General features: G+C 37.7%; 1 protein-coding gene across 4 annotated transcripts in view; it reads left to right on the top strand.

Annotated features, from left to right (window-relative positions):
• The window catches only part of TFAP2B (transcription factor AP-2 beta), a 33744-nt gene extending 15492 nt beyond the window's left edge, over nt 1-18252 (top strand). For 2 of the 4 annotated variants that reach the window (XM_072407365.1, XM_072407366.1), the window contains exons 4-8: nt 4841-5060; nt 5621-5680; nt 6668-6786; nt 11810-11951; nt 15576-18252. In XM_072407365.1, the coding sequence (XP_072263466.1) occupies nt 4841-5060; nt 5621-5680; nt 6668-6786; nt 11810-11951; nt 15576-15873 (839 nt within the window). In that variant the 3' untranslated portion in view covers nt 15874-18252. The remainder of the gene's footprint in view (nt 1-4840; nt 5061-5620; nt 5681-6667; nt 6787-11809; nt 11952-15575) is intronic. The other 2 variants (XM_072407367.1, XM_072407369.1) reach the window with 1 other exon arrangement.
• The last annotated feature ends 459 nt before the right edge of the window (nt 18253-18711 follow it).

Below are 18711 nucleotides of genomic sequence, written 5' to 3'. Positions count from 1 at the left end.
TAATGGTTCGGTATATAATGGGCAGTAAAGGTTCGGTATATAATGGGCTGTAGATGTCAGCTTTGTGTTCATCATCTATAAAACAACCGAAGTAATGATTTTCTGAGTGTTACCAAGTCACAAAGCGACATTATCGAGCTGCTAAGTACATGGCCTACATTGCACAATGGCACAGCAGCAGAATTTAGGTCAGACGAGGCATTTCTTGCACAGTCTGGTCGGAGTCCTTCTTATATTATAGACAGGGAACATACATGAATTTTCAGGGTCAGTGGAGTTCAGAGCATACGCTGCCAGAGACATGGCCTGCACACGGGAAAGCTCAAGCTGCTTTCATACAAGAAATGGAAAAAACACGTCACATGGAATATAACTTTCCCCGCTCTTCAGTCTTCATTTATTTTATAAAGAGAGAAACAGGATATAAGGAAATGGGGAAAAGAGGCAATGATGATGTGTGATGGATATGGAGACAGACAAGTGACACCTACATGAGTGTGTTCTTTGTATGGAGAAGCAGAAACTGTCTACTGTACAAATTTCATGTTCACTTAGCTCAAATTACATAGAAAAGTGTTAAAATGAAACACCAAAACTAGAAAGCAATGCAGCTTTAAGTAGAGTAGAGATTTGTATTTTGCTACTTTGTCATTGTTCTTGCTTTATACCAGCTAATCCGTTCTGTGACAACGCTGTGTGCAGCGGCGTTATTTGTTTTCAACGTTGTCACACTTTATTATTCTATAAGGCAGGGAAATCTTAGTGCTAAAACTGAGATGAATGATTGAGATTGTCTTGGGTCAACTTCTAGTGGTGCCCAATGTCCTCTAAGAGCTTACAATCCTCCTAGATTGCAAGCTCTTCGGGGCAGAGTCCTCCTCCCTTGTCACTGTCTGTCATTTGCAATCCCTATTTAATGTAGAGCGCTGCATAATATGTTGACGATATATAAATCCTATTTATTAATAATAATAATAATAATAATAATAATAATAATAATAATATCAAATAATAGTAATATTAAGTGATGGGGGTCAACCACTGTCATTTCCTATGGAGGGGTACGCAGTGCGGTGTCTCCCATTCATCCTCCCCCTTTCCATAGAACTGAACAGTGCTTGATCTTTCTACTGATTCTATTACAATAATCACTAAGTGACCAATCACATAGCTAAGTGAACAGTCTCTATTGTGCTTGTAACTACCCAAAGGTATTTAGTTTTTAGTATTTAGTGTGTTTATTATATCGTATTACCACACTTTACTATTTATACATCATCATTATTATTACTTTAACTATATGTGAACCCCAACAATGGACGCTGCCTTTTGTTCTGTTACATTTACCACTGAAAATGTTTGATTACATCAATTAGATAAGTGCAAAGAAAACTTTTTGATCCTGCCAGAAGCTGATAACTTGCTATGACCTCTACAAAGGGGGTGGGGGGGGGGGTGCTGTACGCTTTGTAATTCTTCAGTATTACCATTGTCAGGGCTGACTTCTTTTTCTTAGGAATTCTGAGCTGAAATTACACGTGTGTTGTCAGGTCAAAAAAGAAAGTACAGAGGAAACAATACTTTAGTATTTTTTCTTTACTCATAGCATGTTTTAAAGGAATTGAACATTGGAAAATGTGCATGCATTCCTAAAATATATAAAACTTTTTTTAATGTTTGGAATTAAGTTCAACTTTGGCACCCATAAACCAGGGAAATGGTCAATAATAATGTATAGGGTGATGTAAGCCAATCAGTGCAGGAGGCTCTGTCCAGGGTAGCTGAGTACTTGAGTGATGTCATTGGTGGGAGGGATTATCTTGTAGAATGATCAGGTGATTACTATGAGCCAGTAACAGATCACTTGCAGTAACATTGAATGATGATGTCATCAGCTGGTCCTGAAGGTTGTCTCCAGTGGAATATTGATGTCATGAGCCAATGTTAGCATTCCAGTACTGTTACTGTTTTTCTTTGAGAGTGAGGGGAATTATTTATAGTAGAGATATATTGGCTTGGCATGAAAGTCAGTATGGATGAGCAAAATTGGAGTTTTTTTTTATCCAAAATGTTGCCATTTGATAAAATTGAAGTCCGTGGGGATGGTGAAATGAAGGTGGCTTATAGTGCGTTTAAAGTGACCCGGTCATCACATGACTACATGTAAAAAAGTTTGGTTACTTTACTGGAGGCCACTTTATGTTACACCATCCAAAGAAAAGTTTTAATGCAGAAATACAATTCATACTTTAATGAAGATTATGATGATGGCAAATTTAAAAATGTTTGGAGTCAAAAATAATTTTGTCAAAAGCTCAACCGGTCAGGGAAAAAGGTTAGCTCCGGCATGGAGTCACAAAGAGATATTATCACCAGATTGGGGGATGCCATGGCATCACCAGCCTGCTATAAAAGGAGGTCAGCGCCATCCATGGGCAGGCAGGCGGTAGCGGCATCATTCCCCCTTGTTATGGCCTGCTATCACAGCTTAGCTGACGGAGTCATTTAGTTAGAGGAAATGAGTTGCTCCCAGTAGAGGAAGGCAGCCAGGCTGATGAATGGCTCTCTCATCTGGCGATCTCCAGAGCTCGTTTAAGGCTAATTTTCTGTATGAGCCCCCTTTGAGCTATTAATGCAATAGTCAGGGAGCGTGGCCCCTCTTCCCTAACTGGACCATTAGCAGCAGCAGATCCCGGGCAGATAATGAAAGGGGCACTTAAGATCTGCTAATATGTGTTGGCGGAGGGGGGTTAATACGATTTGGAGGGGCTGGTCAATGAGCAATCAATAAGGCAATAATGAGAAGGATCCGCTACATTAACACATTTAGATTCCAAGGAGACATAAAGACATCATTGGCCGAATTCTCTGCCTGTCATTACATGGAGAGAGGAGGGGGGATATTAACATAATATTTACCATGCCTGATGTGTCTACATTACTGACTGCACTGCACCTCCAATGGAGACACACGGGGGATGGATGGGGGAGAAAGAGAAAGGAAAGAAAAGGATAAAAAGAAAAAGGGAAAGAAAGAATAAAAGAAAGGATGAAAGAAAGATAAAATTATAAAAAAAAGAATAAAAAAAGAAAAAGAACGAAAGAAAGAAAGAAAGAAAGAAAGAAAGAAAGAAAGAAAGAAAGAAAGAAGAAAAAAAAGAAAGAAAAAGAAAAGTAATTGTATGCACAATATGGACAAGAGAAAAATAAAATGCAGAGAGAGAGATGAAAGATGATATGAAGTTACACCAATAGACGAAGGTGATTTCATGGAATGATATATAGATGACAGCTGATAGAAACATTTCAAGAAAGAAAGAAAAAATAGTTTATGTACAATATACTCATAGAAAAACGGAATTTAAAGAATGATTATGTAAAATATATTTATAGTATAGAAAGGGGTCAAGAAAGAAAAAAAGAAATAAATACAAACATAAGTATGTTATAGATATTGATAATTGTACATTCTGTCTATTCTTTCCTTTTCTTTCTTTTTTATCTATTACATGTTTTTTTATTATTATTAATTGTATAGTTCTTTTTTTATTACAAGTCATTTGCCTCCTCTTGGTGTTCCTCTATTTATTTATTTTCTGCAAATCTCAAAAATAATAATAATAAGAATAAAACAAATGTAATTCTATAGAAATCTAGCTGACACCTATTTTTGGGCATGTAATATGTGGATTTATGGTTGTGTTTTTTTCTATGTTGGCTGATATTGGATATTGTAATCCACTACCTAACCACCATAAGTTTGCCACGCTGGTAGTTTCAGATAGAAAGATGTAGAATCTTTGGCTAGCATACACATTGGGTGAATAGATCTGTCCTTTGGAAATAGAATGCCAGTAGCAGTCCTACACCTCCTATTCTCCTGCAGCATCCAGAGGTTTATTAGACTGGGGGTGGCACAGTTTGTTGCCACCTCTGGGCACTATCAATTCAGTGGTGAAAGGGTTAGTGTAAGCATGGCGTGGTTTTTGCCCCCACTGAGCGTTTGCCATGCTCCATTTCTTTTCTATTTCCCGCCGTCCCAGGGAACACTATGCCCATAATTACCAACAACCCGAGCAAACTACTCGCTGCCCTCCACTGCGGAACCCCCCAGATGGGATGGGAGCCTGTTTTTAAGGTACACAGTGGGCAGCATTTATATTGTCTGGTAGTTCCCAGTTGCCTGCTGTATATGTTAACAACAAGCTCACTTTATAGGATAATGTGGGACCTTGCAGGGGGATTGTAAGTGCATCCCCCTCCTGTATATTCTTTTTGAAAATATATATATATCATATACATTGTATATTAAGGATTATGTATATCCTGCATTATATATATGTTCATGATTTGAATGTCTAGGATAATGAACTTGCTTTCACCATTGTATAAGCGAGTCACACCAGTATCAACACTGGCTTGCTGTAATCTACCTTTAACCCTTTCTTAGTTCTCAGCTTCCCATGGCAGATGAGACAACAGCAAGTCCTCAGATCACACAACCTGCTTCTCCCATTGTGCACTGTAGCAGCTACCGATCCTCCTAAACACGTTTAGATGTTTTATTACAAAGCGAGGAAGATGTATCGGTTTATCTTTTTCAGTTGGTCAATAACTTTCTATCTTACTAATGACTTTGTAATTCTCCTGTCTATCCCTCAATCTTTCTATTGATTAATTTTTGATCCTTGTGTATTAAATTATCGATTATCGTCTTCCAGTGATCTTTCTCATGACTCTATTGATTTTGAGATGTTTTAGTGTATAGTATTATATATGAATCCCATGCGGTGTATGGCAGCAGGTCATTGAACCTTTGTGTCCCCTTGTGTCTCCACAGTCCCTGTGCCCCCGAAGTCTGTCACCTCTCTGATGATGAACAAGGATGGCTTCCTAGGAGGGGTGACGGTGAACGCCGGGGAAGTGTTCTGTTCGGTGCCGGGCCGCCTGTCCTTGCTCAGCTCCACGTCCAAATACAAAGTGACAGTGGGGGAGGTGCAGCGCCGCCTGTCCCCTCCGGAGTGTCTGAACGCCTCTCTGCTGGGAGGGGTATTGAGGAGGTGAGTCTGGGGGTCAGGGGAGGAGACGGTTAGCAGCGCTCACCTTCACACTGGATACATTGGGGTTGATTTACTAAAGGAATATGGACTGTTCACTTAGCAAAGCTTTCAAGGGATGTTTCACTTAGTTTAGTAAATGAGATCAGGCTTTGGTGACCTTTGCCACCTAATTATGTGCAAGGGAAAATCCTGCAATTTTAGATTTCCCTACACATAATTCTTTTCAATATGAATTTTCACCACATTCACTAATCTATGTGAAAAATCCTTAGCAAGGTGAAAATTCACCTAGTTTGCTAATATTAATAATGGGAACAAGTTAATAAGGTTGATTTACTGAAGGAGTGGAGACTATATATGTTCACTGAGCTCAGTAAATATGACAAATTTGTGTTTTACTAACCATGCTCATGATAGGTACTCATAGTTAACACAGCTTTTCCTTATTTACTATGCCCAGCCAAGATTCACTGTGTGAATAGTTTCTACTCCTTCTCTAAGTGAATATTTTCTACTCCTTTAGTAAATCAACCCAAATAAGTCCGGTGTTTGTCTTTCAGAAAAGGTGGGAACTTTCAAAATGGGTGTATGGAACAATCGATTGATTCTGAAATGATCAGGTAGGTGAATTTACCATTTGTGCTCCAGTGAACAATCGTTTCAGACGTCCAATCAATCAGTTTGCAGCATTTGGATCAAATGGTCCAGCAAATAAAAAAAAACAAAAAAAAAACAAAAAAGTGGAGTTGATTTACTAAAGATATAGGCTGTTCACTTAGCTAAGCAAATTAGCAATTTGCAAGGGTTGGTTTACTTAGCTGTGTTAAAATCCTCTTTGCAATAAATACTCAATCATGTGCAAGAAAACTTCAAAATATGCTTGTGCTTGCATATGAATGGATTTTTTAAGGCAGTAGAGCTTTGCTGGCTCACTAAGCTAAGTGAACTATCCCTTGCAAAGTCTATAAAGTCTATATTTCTATAGTACATCAACCCCAATATGTGTGGCCAACATTAGCTACACATCTATGTACTGATGCGTTATTACACAGGTCCAGTTATGCTGTACGTTTGGCACTCCGACAGTAGGAGTGGTGGTTCCTGTTCAGTAATGCAACGTCTGTCCTTGGCCATTCACCCATTTTTATTTTGTGACTGGCTAAGGGAGAATGGGGAGTGGGATATCACTAAATCAGAGCTGCCATTCTTGCTGCAGGAGTGACAGCACTAAGTTGTGGATGGGTCAACAAATGCACAGTGATGGGGACAGTTGGGAATATGAGTGGGAGGGTCACCAAATAGGTAGTTTTTGCTGTATTTGGTATTTTTATTGCTAGTTGAAGTTAATCTCTAACTTTGCTTTTGGGAAAATCCTTTCCCCAACACAAATTTAGTTCCCAGCATTCCAAAACAAGATTAAAAGGTTAAATTGGTGATTGTCGGGTGTCACTACCTTTACCACTTCCCACGACATGATGGGAGTAATTCTACAGCACACAATAACGTATATCAATGTCTATGGCATCTTTTGGTTTTTGGTCTTGGAAGCTATTAATCTATTTTATTACTGTTACAGAATTCTAAATCCTCATTTTGTCTTCTTCCAGAGCAAAATCAAAAAATGGTGGAAGATCTTTGAGGGAAAGATTGGAAAAAATTGGATTGAATTTACCAGCTGGAAGACGCAAAGCTGCCAATGTCACTTTATTGACCTCCCTGGTGGAAGGTAAGGGTCAGGATTTAAGAAAGATCCAAAACAATGTTTATTAATTATAGTAAGGACTGATTACAACCCCTGTCATTTTTTCTATTACTCATTGGGGATATTTTCCATCACATCTGGTCTCTGAGACCTGACATGGAATGGGAAAAGTCTCATCATCAAAATCTGAATCATTTGATCACAATCCTATTTTTTTTAGCAATTTAAATCACTTGATTCCTGCTTACATCTGTCAGATGTTTGTGGGTATAATCTAGCAGAATTCTCATTTCTGTACAAGTTTTACTATAACAAGGTCATAAATTGGTATTATTACTAACAATGTATTCTTCATATATTGCATCAAAAGTTATGGAGTTCAGCTGTGTGAGTGGTCAGTGTAGATGTTTTTGGGAAATCTTACAACTTTTTCTATTTGACCCAACCCATCACAATGATGTGAGCCTACCTGATCCTTTTTTGTTTGTTCTTTTACATATATAAGTTCTGTAGTGCTCCAGTCCATACTGTTCAATTTCCTTAGCAGTATGGCAGTATGGTGAAGAAGTTTTGTAAAACAAAAGAAAAGATATTATAATGCTTCAGAGGGTTGCTAATCTGGTGGTCTTAGAACACCTGCTTGAGACTCAGGGTACTTCATAAATTCGCCCACTACAGCGCCCTGTCAGGCTCTTCTATGGAGAACCGCCTTTTTATTACCCCAAAGATTCTCGGGAAACCCTCATGATCTCTTGGGGATCAATAGGGAAAAATGCCTCTTTGTGGATGGCCAGTAGGATGCCTCCCCTATAATGGAGGTTAAAGTGCTACCCTTACACACAGCTAAAAGTATCATTGGTGTCCTTAAGCCAAGTGGTATTAGCCTTGGAACTAGAAAGGCACCATTAAATAAAAGGACAATTACCCACCAGTCAAAGAACCCCTAATAACTTGTATAGGAACCCTGGGGTCCTATAGAACCCTGGTTGAGAATAGCTGATATAAAAAGTTTAAACAACAGTGGTAGAAAGAAGTTTGAAAAAGGTGAACAAAATCACTGATTACATACTCAACAAGTGGAAGCCAGTGTAAGGCTACTTGTGCTAGCTCTCATTTCCACTCACTGGGCCATAGAACTACCATGATGTACATTGTTTGTGCAAGATGTTTAAAATTTAGTTTTTTATATTTGTTTGGAATTTAGCTTAAAGTCAAACCAAGTATTTAGCATGAAATGGCCCTGATTTATTACAGATCTCCAAGACTAGAGATGTTATACCAGAGGTCCTCATTCTTTTTCATCCACTAGGCCATTTATGGCTGCGGGTCTGGATTGGCGTTAGGTCGGAACAAACTACTGGCTAGGCCGTATCTGGCCTAAAGGCCAGAGTTTGCCGACCTCTGTGTTAGACCATCATGGGACAGCCTGGGTGGTCCAGCATACCTGAAATAGCTTTCTTAAAAATCATTTTTCAGTTATGGACCAGATCCATTCCAAGTTTGCTGGATCACCCAGCTTTTTCCATGATAGCCTTTCTTCTCCAGTCTTGGGGAAATCAGGCTAAATAAGTGATGCTAGGTCAGCTTTAAAATGAAACCCCAACTTCTATTGTTCCCGGGATGTTCTGTATTCACAGCCTTATCTGATATTCCATGCTTGTGGCCGCACACGATGTACATATAGCGTGATGATTGTTCTCTTCCTCGAGATTGCTATCAACCACACAGCAGCTCCAATCTACGTGTAACCAGACACTCCCTACAGGAACAATTACGGCCGGGCTAAATAGGAAATATAGATGTAATTAGAATACAAGGACAATTTATACTAATCATGATCCACTTACAGTATGTTCAGGGATAATCCGGCAGCCTGACATGTGGTAATGCGAGGTAAATGCCTGTAATTACCTGTCATCTGTCTGTCTCTAGTGACTGGCAAGGACTAGTATAATTATCGGTTCATACGCTCATATCTGGAGAACACATAAACATTAACTGGCTGGTGTGAGATTTGCCGGGCTCTGGACAGTGTATCTAACCATGCTGAGCTGACATGGGGTAACCATTGCACAACTAGCTACAAGACATTGAGGGGTGATTTACTAAGGGGATGGCATGTCTGCTTGGGGGGGGGGGGGCATTTATTCAGTTTTTCTTAAAGAGGCCATTAAACTGCTTTAAGAAAAAAGAAGAAAAAAAATGTGCAATGAGCTTTGGAAATGTGCTCTGAAATAAAATTGTAAGAAAAGCCCGGTTCTGTGATCCGTCACATGACCAGCTCTCCTCCAACTACAGAGCTCTCTCTCATTGAGCAAAACCCCTTGTTTCAAGAATACAGTGAAACAATGTTTTAAATGGAATGCCCAATCACATGGTAGGGATTAAAACAGGAAATCACAGTGCCTAGATTAGACCTTTAGAGTGAACTTTATCATATTTAATAAAAGAAGAATGAAATTGTGAGTCTTGAAATTTTAGCTAAAAGCAGGGGATTTTTTCCCAAATTTAACAATGTATTGGAGACATGGGGGTAATTGAAGTGTGCTTTTGGTGATTAAGGGTGCAAACATCTGGGACCTGTTGACAAAAATGGCCTCCTATTCTCAATACTTTAAATTAGTTTTACAAAAAAAAAACTGATAATAATAAATATATAAATGAAAATCAACTTAATGTATATAAATAGCAAATAAAACATAGAGAACAGAGAACTCCTAATTAAACTTGATTACTTGTAAAACACACACACTTTTATAAATATAACATTACTAATAATAAAATAATATAATTTAAAAAATAAATGTAAAATACCTTTTTAAACCAACTCATATTTGGCAATTAATCTACATAATAATTTTTGTTTAAATTACTCTGCCCATCCATAGCTAAGCCAATGATCTCTACTCTGCTCCTAAATCATCCCCAATCTGTCAAACAGTGAGGCCAGGTTGTCATGTTGTAGAACAGAATGAGACTCCTTTTTTTCACACTGTTGTTGCTGAATAATCAGTGATTTGTTTCCTTGAGTTTAAATGTCTCATATCTTTGCAAAAAATTGCAGAAAATTTGTTAGAGCGGGAGATCTCTGTGCGGTTTTGTATCTGGGCACTGCATGGTATTACTTGGCTGCACAATTGTGTAGGTTGTTGTATCTTTAACCCAGACAAACATGGGGGAAGTTTATTGCCTTTTTGTAGTTTTGCTGCCAACAAGTTTACGTTTATTTTTATTTCTACGATTGTTTTTTTTTTATCTGCAGATAATCATTGATTAGAAAACTTAATTAGTAAATCAACAATATAAATATATTTTTAAGATTTATTTTTAATTTATTTTATCCTGATCTGCTACATACTTCCTAAAAAAAATGATGTAAGATGTAACATTTGTAGGCCTCTTTCTGGCTTTTGTTGAAAAAACCACATGGTTAGCTGTTGCCAGGTGGATAGCAAACTGTTAAGTGCCCAGGAGCAGCAAACCGCACCGAAGGTCATCGTGTTTGCATGCATTGTGATTGGGTTCTTTTCCAGAAGATGAAGAGCAACCCCATGGCCAGAAGCAATATGTCACTTCCAGAAACTGTTCTGCAACCCCTCTGCAACTACGTGCAAACACACGCACAAAGGGGTTCCCAACCACTCCAATACAAATGAATGTTTGCTGTTTGGAGTGCGGTTGAGCAGGAGGTGCAACTGCAGATTACAGCAAGTCTGCAACCCTTACTTGGTTGATCTCGTCCAGCTACTTTCTGTCTACTTTTTAGTACTGGGGCAACTAGTATTTTAAAGTAGTGGTCACCCAGGGCATTATGTAACTGTTCCATCTGGTTTTGTTATTGGAATACTACCTCTAGCTACTTCCCAGCTTTCTTGTGTGCCTGGGCCACATTCCTGCAAGTTTGAAAAAGAGTTTGATGCTTTAGGCCAAAAATCTGATAGCACATCCAACACAGAATATGCCATTTAGAATTGGATTATGCCTAATTAGTATATTTTTCTTTCCATTTGCCTTTTAAAGAAAAGGCGTGTTTCTTCCTGTTTAATACGTATACATTGCACGACTATCAGTACCTAATGGTTATACAAGCAGCAGTGATCAACATATATGGTAACTTTATCTAGCAGGGGCTCAGAGAACAATACAAAGTAATACAATTGAACACAGATTAAAAAGAAAACTTTTGGGCTTATGTTATTTTACCTTCCCAATGGATTCTTTTGTGTTGGAATTCCAATGAAAATATTTCCGATGTGTGTCTCTTCTGGGTTCTATTTGTATTTGCCTATTCTGCCCTATGAAAAATATTTAGGTAGTAGCTTTAGGAACAGTCGAGTGCTTTTATAGCGATCCAATTCCTAAAGAATCAGCACCAATGAACAAGATTGTCATTATATGGCCCTAAGGCAAACCTTGGTGTGTGTACATTTCACAGATTGTTTTGTACTATATCATAGAATTGAACTATAAAACATTTCACAGTTTCATTTATGAACTTTCGCCATCAGCTAGGCAAATTCCAAGGTGCGGTAAGCTTCCTGTCGACATATTTGTTAAGAGCTGGCCAATGTCTAGCCATCTTTTGTATTTGTCCAGGTTTAGAAAGCTTGGCAATTTACAAACATTTGGAATGGTGGCAGTAAATGAGTGTCAAATACAACCATGTTTTCTAAATATAATAGTTTTGGGGGAAAAAAAACGAAACCTGGAGTTTAGAAAGCTTTAAAGAATTCTCATACAATTCTACACTTCCGTACATGAGATTTTTTATGTTAGCAGGAGATGTATGGAGGTTACTTGGTCTATAGAATGTCTAGTGGCTTCTGTTGGAAACCTTTACACATCTTTCCTTGGGTCTTCAACTGGGTTTACTGATCACAAGTGTTCACATACAGGAAAATAAATTAATATCTATTTTTTTTATTCTTTTGCCTGTTTTATCCCATTGCTGTTGGCTGCCCCTGTAATCTTACTTAAGGACCTTGTGAACCATATTTACATGCAACCAAGTCCAACAGGCCTGATCACGTATGTATTTTCTGTGCAGGTGAAGCTGTCCATCTCGCCCGGGATTTCGGTTACATCTGTGAAACGGAATTTCCAGCCAAGGCGGTATCAGAATACTTGAAGCGACAGCACACAGACCCAACTGATCTGCACTCCAGAAAGAACATGCTGCTGGCCACAAAGTGAGTAGCTTGGATCAGGGATGGTGTTTGTCTGTCACGGGTGAACACATTACGAGTTGTATGGTTTAGAAATTCAAATGATATAATGAAATCTGCATGAATTCCACGCATAAAGAATTGTTTGCCAAGATGAACTGAATATTCCTTGGGTTGTATAGCCCCCGCCATCAGGCTACTGTAAAAGGAACCAAAGCACCTTCTAAAGGAATGGTGGATCTGTGGGTGAGAATATAAGGCGGATGCTTTGCATGGGCCATTTGGAAAAAGTGATCCTGTTTCTAGTGGACACTTATTAACCAGGAGACATTTTGCTTAGTTACCCTCACGGGTCAAATGCTTGAAAATCTTGCCCATTATGATGTTGTAGCAATAGTGTGCCATGCTTACTAAGCCAATGAGGTAGAAGCTGTATGAATAGTTGACCCTCAATGGAATAGGGAGAGTCACCAACAAAATCAATAGTGTAATATGACCCTAAAACAAATTTGGTAGAGATCAGTTTATCAGCAGACCCTTGTCATTGTTCACCATCTGATTCCTGATCAGGGCAAAGATACTTAGGGGGTTATCATTGAAAACAACTACATGTGTGGGTAGTAGGTACATATATGCAGATATATCTTTTTGAGGTGCAAGAAGAAAACTAGCATTTACCCTACTAGGATCGCTTATCCCCAATGTAGACATTGCCATCTTGAACATAAGGGGCTTGAATGTTATATATGTCTGTAACGTACAATCAACGAGCCTTAATATTGTTTGCTGCTGTTTTTCCCTTTTTGCAAAAAGTCGTTGCATTGGAGATGGTCTTTTAAAATAAAGCCCAACTAATCTTTTAGCTTATTAAAGTAATTCTACTCAGTCTTTGCAGAATTGTGCAACTTTAAAAAACATTTTATGTACCTGGAAAATATTTAGCCAATTAAAAAAAATTCTGATTGACTTCATGGCTGAGGATCTGTTGCTGGATCACAAAAATGTGATGTATGTGATACAGAATGACTTCCCGCGCATATGATAAGCAGGATGTGCAAAATTCAATATATTATTTGCTTCTTCATCACTAAAGCATTTTAGCAATTAAAAAAAATGTTATATTTATAAACTGGGATTGAAAAATCTGGGCTCCAGGCCCGGTAATGTCAAGCTGTGTCATGTTCTTAGAGAAGAATTTCTTCTCTCGAAATTTTCTTAAATAAAGTTCCTAGGTTTACGGGCAAGACTGCTTAGCTCAGCCATCAACTGAGCAATCTTTGAGATCTATGCACACGAAGATCCATGCAGTATATATGGTGAATGTAAAGTGCTACCATGAAAACAATACTTTTATTTTATGGGGGAAAGAAATTTGCAGTTGATGTAATTATGGAATAGATGCAGCTATGATTGGACTATACAAAAAAAAAATCAGATTGATGTGAATATAGATTATGTACAGAGGGAGATATCTGATTGGTTGCTCTTGAAATATATAGAAATATTGTTGTGAACAAAATAAATCACAAGCCAAGGTTAGGTAAAATTACTGCAGCTGCATAGTAAGGAAATGGAAAATCATTGATGTAACGTATCTGATGTTCTTAGTATCTTCTTAAAATTGCATTAGACAGATTTCATATCCATGCCATGTGTCTCTTTGGAAGCAAATTGTCCAGCAAAAATTCTGCAAGGCATTCTTTAAAAGCATGGCAATAAACAAGACAATCTATGGCAGCCTCTGAGTACAATGCAGTCCCTAGTTATCATGGCAGTCTCTTTGAACATGTTAGTCCACAGGTCAGTCTCTGGATAGATGGTGGGACACAAGGCAATCTCTTGGAACATAGCAATCTACACGGCCATTTCTAAGAACATCCCAGTCTAAAAGTCAGTCCCTGGGAGCTTGATCTACAAGTCAGTCTTTGAGGATGGTGGGTGAAAAAAGGAGTTGTTTGAAAGCATGGCAGTCTCTGGTAAGCCACCCAGGGCTGTTGCCTTTAAGCCTACCATGTTTAAGAAAAAAAAAAATTTGGAGCATTGAAGGCTACAAAGTAGAAATAGCGGGCAACAAAGCATCCCCCTGGGGCAAGGCAGCCTAATAATGTATTCTGAGTATAAGGCAGTCTTTTAGAGATTGTGGTCTACAAACAAGTCTATTGGACAAACTACAAGGTAGTTTCTGTGGCAGTGTCTCTAAAAGCTTGGCTGTCTTTAAGGCAGTCTCTAGAAACGTAGCAGTACACGGTAGTCTCTGGGAACACGGCACTTCTGTTACAGATTGTAGTCAACAAGTTTTCCTTGGAACATGACGGTATTCAAGGCAGTCTCTTGGAGTATAGCAGTATACAAGGCAGTCTCTAAAGGCTTGACTGTCTAAAAGGCAGTCTCTATGAGCATGGCAATCCGCTAGGAGGCAATTTTCGTCTGATATCATGTAAACCCTGACTTTAACAACTGTATGTGATCATTTATTGATGTGCAGAATTGCAAAAGGACTAATTAGATTTTTTTTGCATGGACATTACTCTGAAACCAATGTGGGTAGCGTAACTATGTTGGCAATACAGAATTGGTAGATAGGATTTTATTGTGCCAGACTGTAATTCCGGTTTCCAAAGGGGAGATCGACTCGCCTTGAATAACGCCGGTAATTTTGTCTCTGCTTTAACCGAGGGGCACAAGCAGCAGAGAAAAACATTTACTCCATTTCTAACACATGTTTTGCTTAATGTGATTTGAATTTCATTGTCTCATTTTCCGAGGTCAGGAGATAGGAGCGGCCCAGACCTTTAATAAGTTGCAGATCTCTTACTGCTGACTTTGTAGATGGCTAATGCTTGACTTTTTGCCATTTACTTTCCAAATTCAAAGTTTCCTTTCAGTTTTTGGTGGGGTGATTGACAGGTCAGGAAGGGCTACAATTATCCTATAACACCTTTAACCTAGTAGAATAATTAGATATATTGATCGGCATGGAGTTGGGAATTTGCATTTACAGAGCATTTGATTTTTAACACTGCCAACTTTTTTTTAAACTTTTTTTTATAATTATTATTTTATTTCTTTTATTTATTATATTAGTAATGTTTGCTGTTCCAAAATTTGTTTTATAGCATGTAAAATAGAAAAAAAAAAAACTTTTTGAAAGTATCTGGATAAATTAGGCGACTCTTTGAAATTTACATCAAATCTAAATTTGACCTAGTAACTTTTTTCACAGAAAGTGATTGGAAATCTAAAATTTTACAGTCCTCACAAATAAAACAAAATTTAAAAAAGAGCTGATTTTAACGATTTCCTTTTTTATCCAAAACTAAATATTTTGCTTCCAGTGCTGAAGATCAAAACCTGGGCATTTGGTCAAGTGACCAAGTGAGGAATTGACCAAGAGAGTGAGTTCTTCACCAAAGATCAACTGACCGAATTCCCATGACAAATGGGAGCACACAGCATTATTTTAGATGTTTTTTTAATAATGATTTATGATTACCAGAACACCAAAAACATGGTTTTACGTTTTTATTAAAGGTCCACTTTTTAAAAATTGTTACTCATTTGAATGAAAGGGATACATGTTTTTTTTTCTTGACTTATTGATTTGAAAGGGATGCTGATCTCCTAACTTGTGTTTGCTTTCCCCTCCAGGCAACTTTGTAAAGAGTTCACAGACCTTCTGGCCCAGGACAGAACGCCCATAGGCAACAGTCGACCTAGCCCAATCCTAGAACCGGGAATCCAGAGCTGTTTAACTCACTTTAGCCTCATCACCCACGGCTTTGGCTCCCCGGCTATCTGTGCGGCCCTCACAGCCCTTCAAAACTACCTTACCGAGGCCCTGAAGGGGATGGACAAAATGTTTTTGAATAACAGCTCCAACAGGCACACATCCGGGGAGGGACCGGGTAGTAAAAACAGTGACAAGGAAGAAAAGCACCGGAAATGAAAGCTGGACCTACTATAACATCTTACATTTTAGCTTTAACGTAAAAACAACAACACGGAAAAAAAAGAAAAATATTGAACTGGCTTTGGAGAATTACAAATATATATCAGACTGCGCCTGTGATGCAACCCATGGACATCCAGCATTCGGGTGCAAAAATCTCTGTCAACGACTTCCTTTGTATCCCCTTCATTTTTAAGAACACTTTATAGTAACCCACTTCTGGAACAATAACGGAACAGTCTGGGAAAATTATGTAAGAAAAAGAAGCTTTTTATTAATTCCTTGATGTACTCAGCTTTGATTCAAAAATAAAAGGACGTTATGGAGAGCACCTGGGGACCTGGGATTGGTTGTATGCTGTCTGGCCAATTGTCCTTGCTGCAGGAAGCCATGGCATGCAGGGATGTGGTGGCCATTACTGATATATGTGTACTTTCAGAATAAGTTTTATTGCCAATTGTCCTGTATGAGTAACATTATATTTGCTCCCTCAGATAATTCATGTTTTCTCTGCAAATTGTAGGGAAAAATTCTCAAAATTATATAAATATATATATTCATTTTTTTAACTTTCCAGTTTGTGTTAGTGGGATGCCATCAACAACTACTCTGATTTCTAAAGTTCAGAGCACACACAAAGATCATGCTCATAAATATACGCATAAAAGAAAAAAAAGAAAATGTAGAGAAATAAAGAAAAAAATGCACAGATAGCACTGTCAAAATAATGTTTTTCCTGTTCCCCAAATAGTAATATAAATATAATAATTCTCAATATTTTACAGCCATAGGCTCAATCTGCAAACTTTTTACCCCTCAAAGAATTTTTATTTTTTATCTGTAAAATTTCAAAATAACAAATAAACAACAAATTATAAAAAAAAAAAAAAAAAAAAAAAAAAAAGTTTTCCCTATTCTGGTGCGTTAGCTTTGTGAATTAATCCTCTGGTATAATGACTTTACAGTATTTTTCCCTTTTGTTTCTGTAAAATATTATTTTAAATTTGTCCCTTTCTGCCTAATTCACAAAATACATTTGCACATGTGGATGATACAATCATAATGACTAAATTAAGTGTTTTGCCAATGCGGTGGCTTTGGCGGGCCATTAGATGTTTTACTTTACCTTTTCATTTAAAATCTAGAAAATATTTATTTCTTGTATTTATATGGCGCCTTTTATGCAGCGCTTTCAGGAGTACATAGATTTGTTCATACCAGTCCTCGCCCAAGGTCATTTAGCATAGAAGTGTCCGTTTGATTATGTACCTGTTTTGCGACTTTTCTTCCGACCGAAGCACTTAGAAATGAACTTGGAATAAACCCAGGCAAATATACAAAATCCATGCAAGTATGAGATAGGTAAATTTAATCCACGTGTTTTTTTTTTCTGGAAATATTGAGCCTTCGTATTGCCAATACCTGGTCAATTTTTTAAATTGTGTTTTGCATATCCAAACCTTGATTCCTGTTTTATTAACACTGTTTATGATTGCATATAATTCCAGTGAAGAAAAGAAAAATCTTTTCAATACAAAAATGTTTTGTCTGTGTTGGACCCTTACAATGCCTTTTTTAAATAACATGCAGCACTGAAAATAATAGTGGATAATATGAATTTCATTCCATAGCAGGGAGCTTTATATTTACTGTCCCGACTATAATGTTTTTATGTACAATGTTTTTTTTTATTTGATTTTCTACTCTGTGATGTAAAACTTTTTATCATTTGCATTCTTGAAACCTGTTTTTATTATAAAGGCTGTGCCATGTATATTGTGTCAACACCATAAAATTCTAAGATCGAGAGAATGTGCTCTTTATTTTAATTGATTTGATATACATCTGATGTGAAAAAAAAGATGGCTTATACGATAGATTAAGAATTTCGATGCTGATGGGCGGGGAAGGGGGCAAAAAGATTGTTGCACTTAAAAATGTGCTAAATGTGCAAAAAGGGGTTACGCCAGTCTTTAAAAATACTTCTGTTTAGTAATCCACTTCCATTTCACACATCTCTGCCAACCTCATTTCACCTGTGAATGAAATTGGATATCTGAGTTAAGAAAAACTAGATTTGCAAGCGGGAGGGATATAATGTTAAGTTTGTATATATTTATTTATGCTTAATTTAACAGGAGTTTGTATATATGGCGAGTAAGTACTTATTTATATGTGAGTCTGTTACTCTGTGGATGGGTGGTAACGCTTGAACTTAGGTAGTCTCTGATTTTTCTTTTTCATTTTCTTTACTTTATTTTTTAAAATTTGGTTCCTTAAAAAGAAAAAAAAGTATAGCAATGAATAGAAAATTGATTCTTGTCCAGTGCTGATCTAATTTACATTAAAATAAAACAATGTTGTGTTTTTGTTGTATTTCTTAGCTTCTTGTGTATTATTATTTAGTCATCTTCTCTTTGATAATCTACTTTTTGAGCTCTGGTGGGGGTGGAAAATATTAAGTTTTGTAGCTTCAAATTAGTCAGTCTTAGACTTAAGATCGTGTTGTGTGTACAGTGTGCCCTAGAAGACGATGGGATCTTTGGGAAAGGGGAGGGGGGGGGGGGTACCAAGTCAATTCTACACAGGGGCCCATTTTTTGGCTTTGTGTACTATTGCATTTACTTGAGTCCTATGGTGTACCCATTGACCAGCAGAGCCCACATCCAACTGGTGGCACTCTCTAACAGCTGCCAGCCAATGGAAGCCCTTACATGACATTTTGTAACAAACTGTTTAGTTAGTGCTCCCATTGGCTGGTGGCTTTTTGGGAGCTCTCCCAGCTGAATGTCAATGAATGAAGAACATTGCCATCCAATTTTTTGATCTAAAATG

Source organism: Pyxicephalus adspersus, chromosome 4, assembly GCF_032062135.1.
Source record: "Pyxicephalus adspersus chromosome 4, UCB_Pads_2.0, whole genome shotgun sequence".
NCBI classification, from domain to species: Eukaryota; Metazoa; Chordata; class Amphibia; order Anura; family Pyxicephalidae; genus Pyxicephalus; species Pyxicephalus adspersus.
The sequence above is the reverse complement of the archived record's forward strand: the minus strand, read 5'-3'. Positions and strand labels throughout refer to the sequence as shown.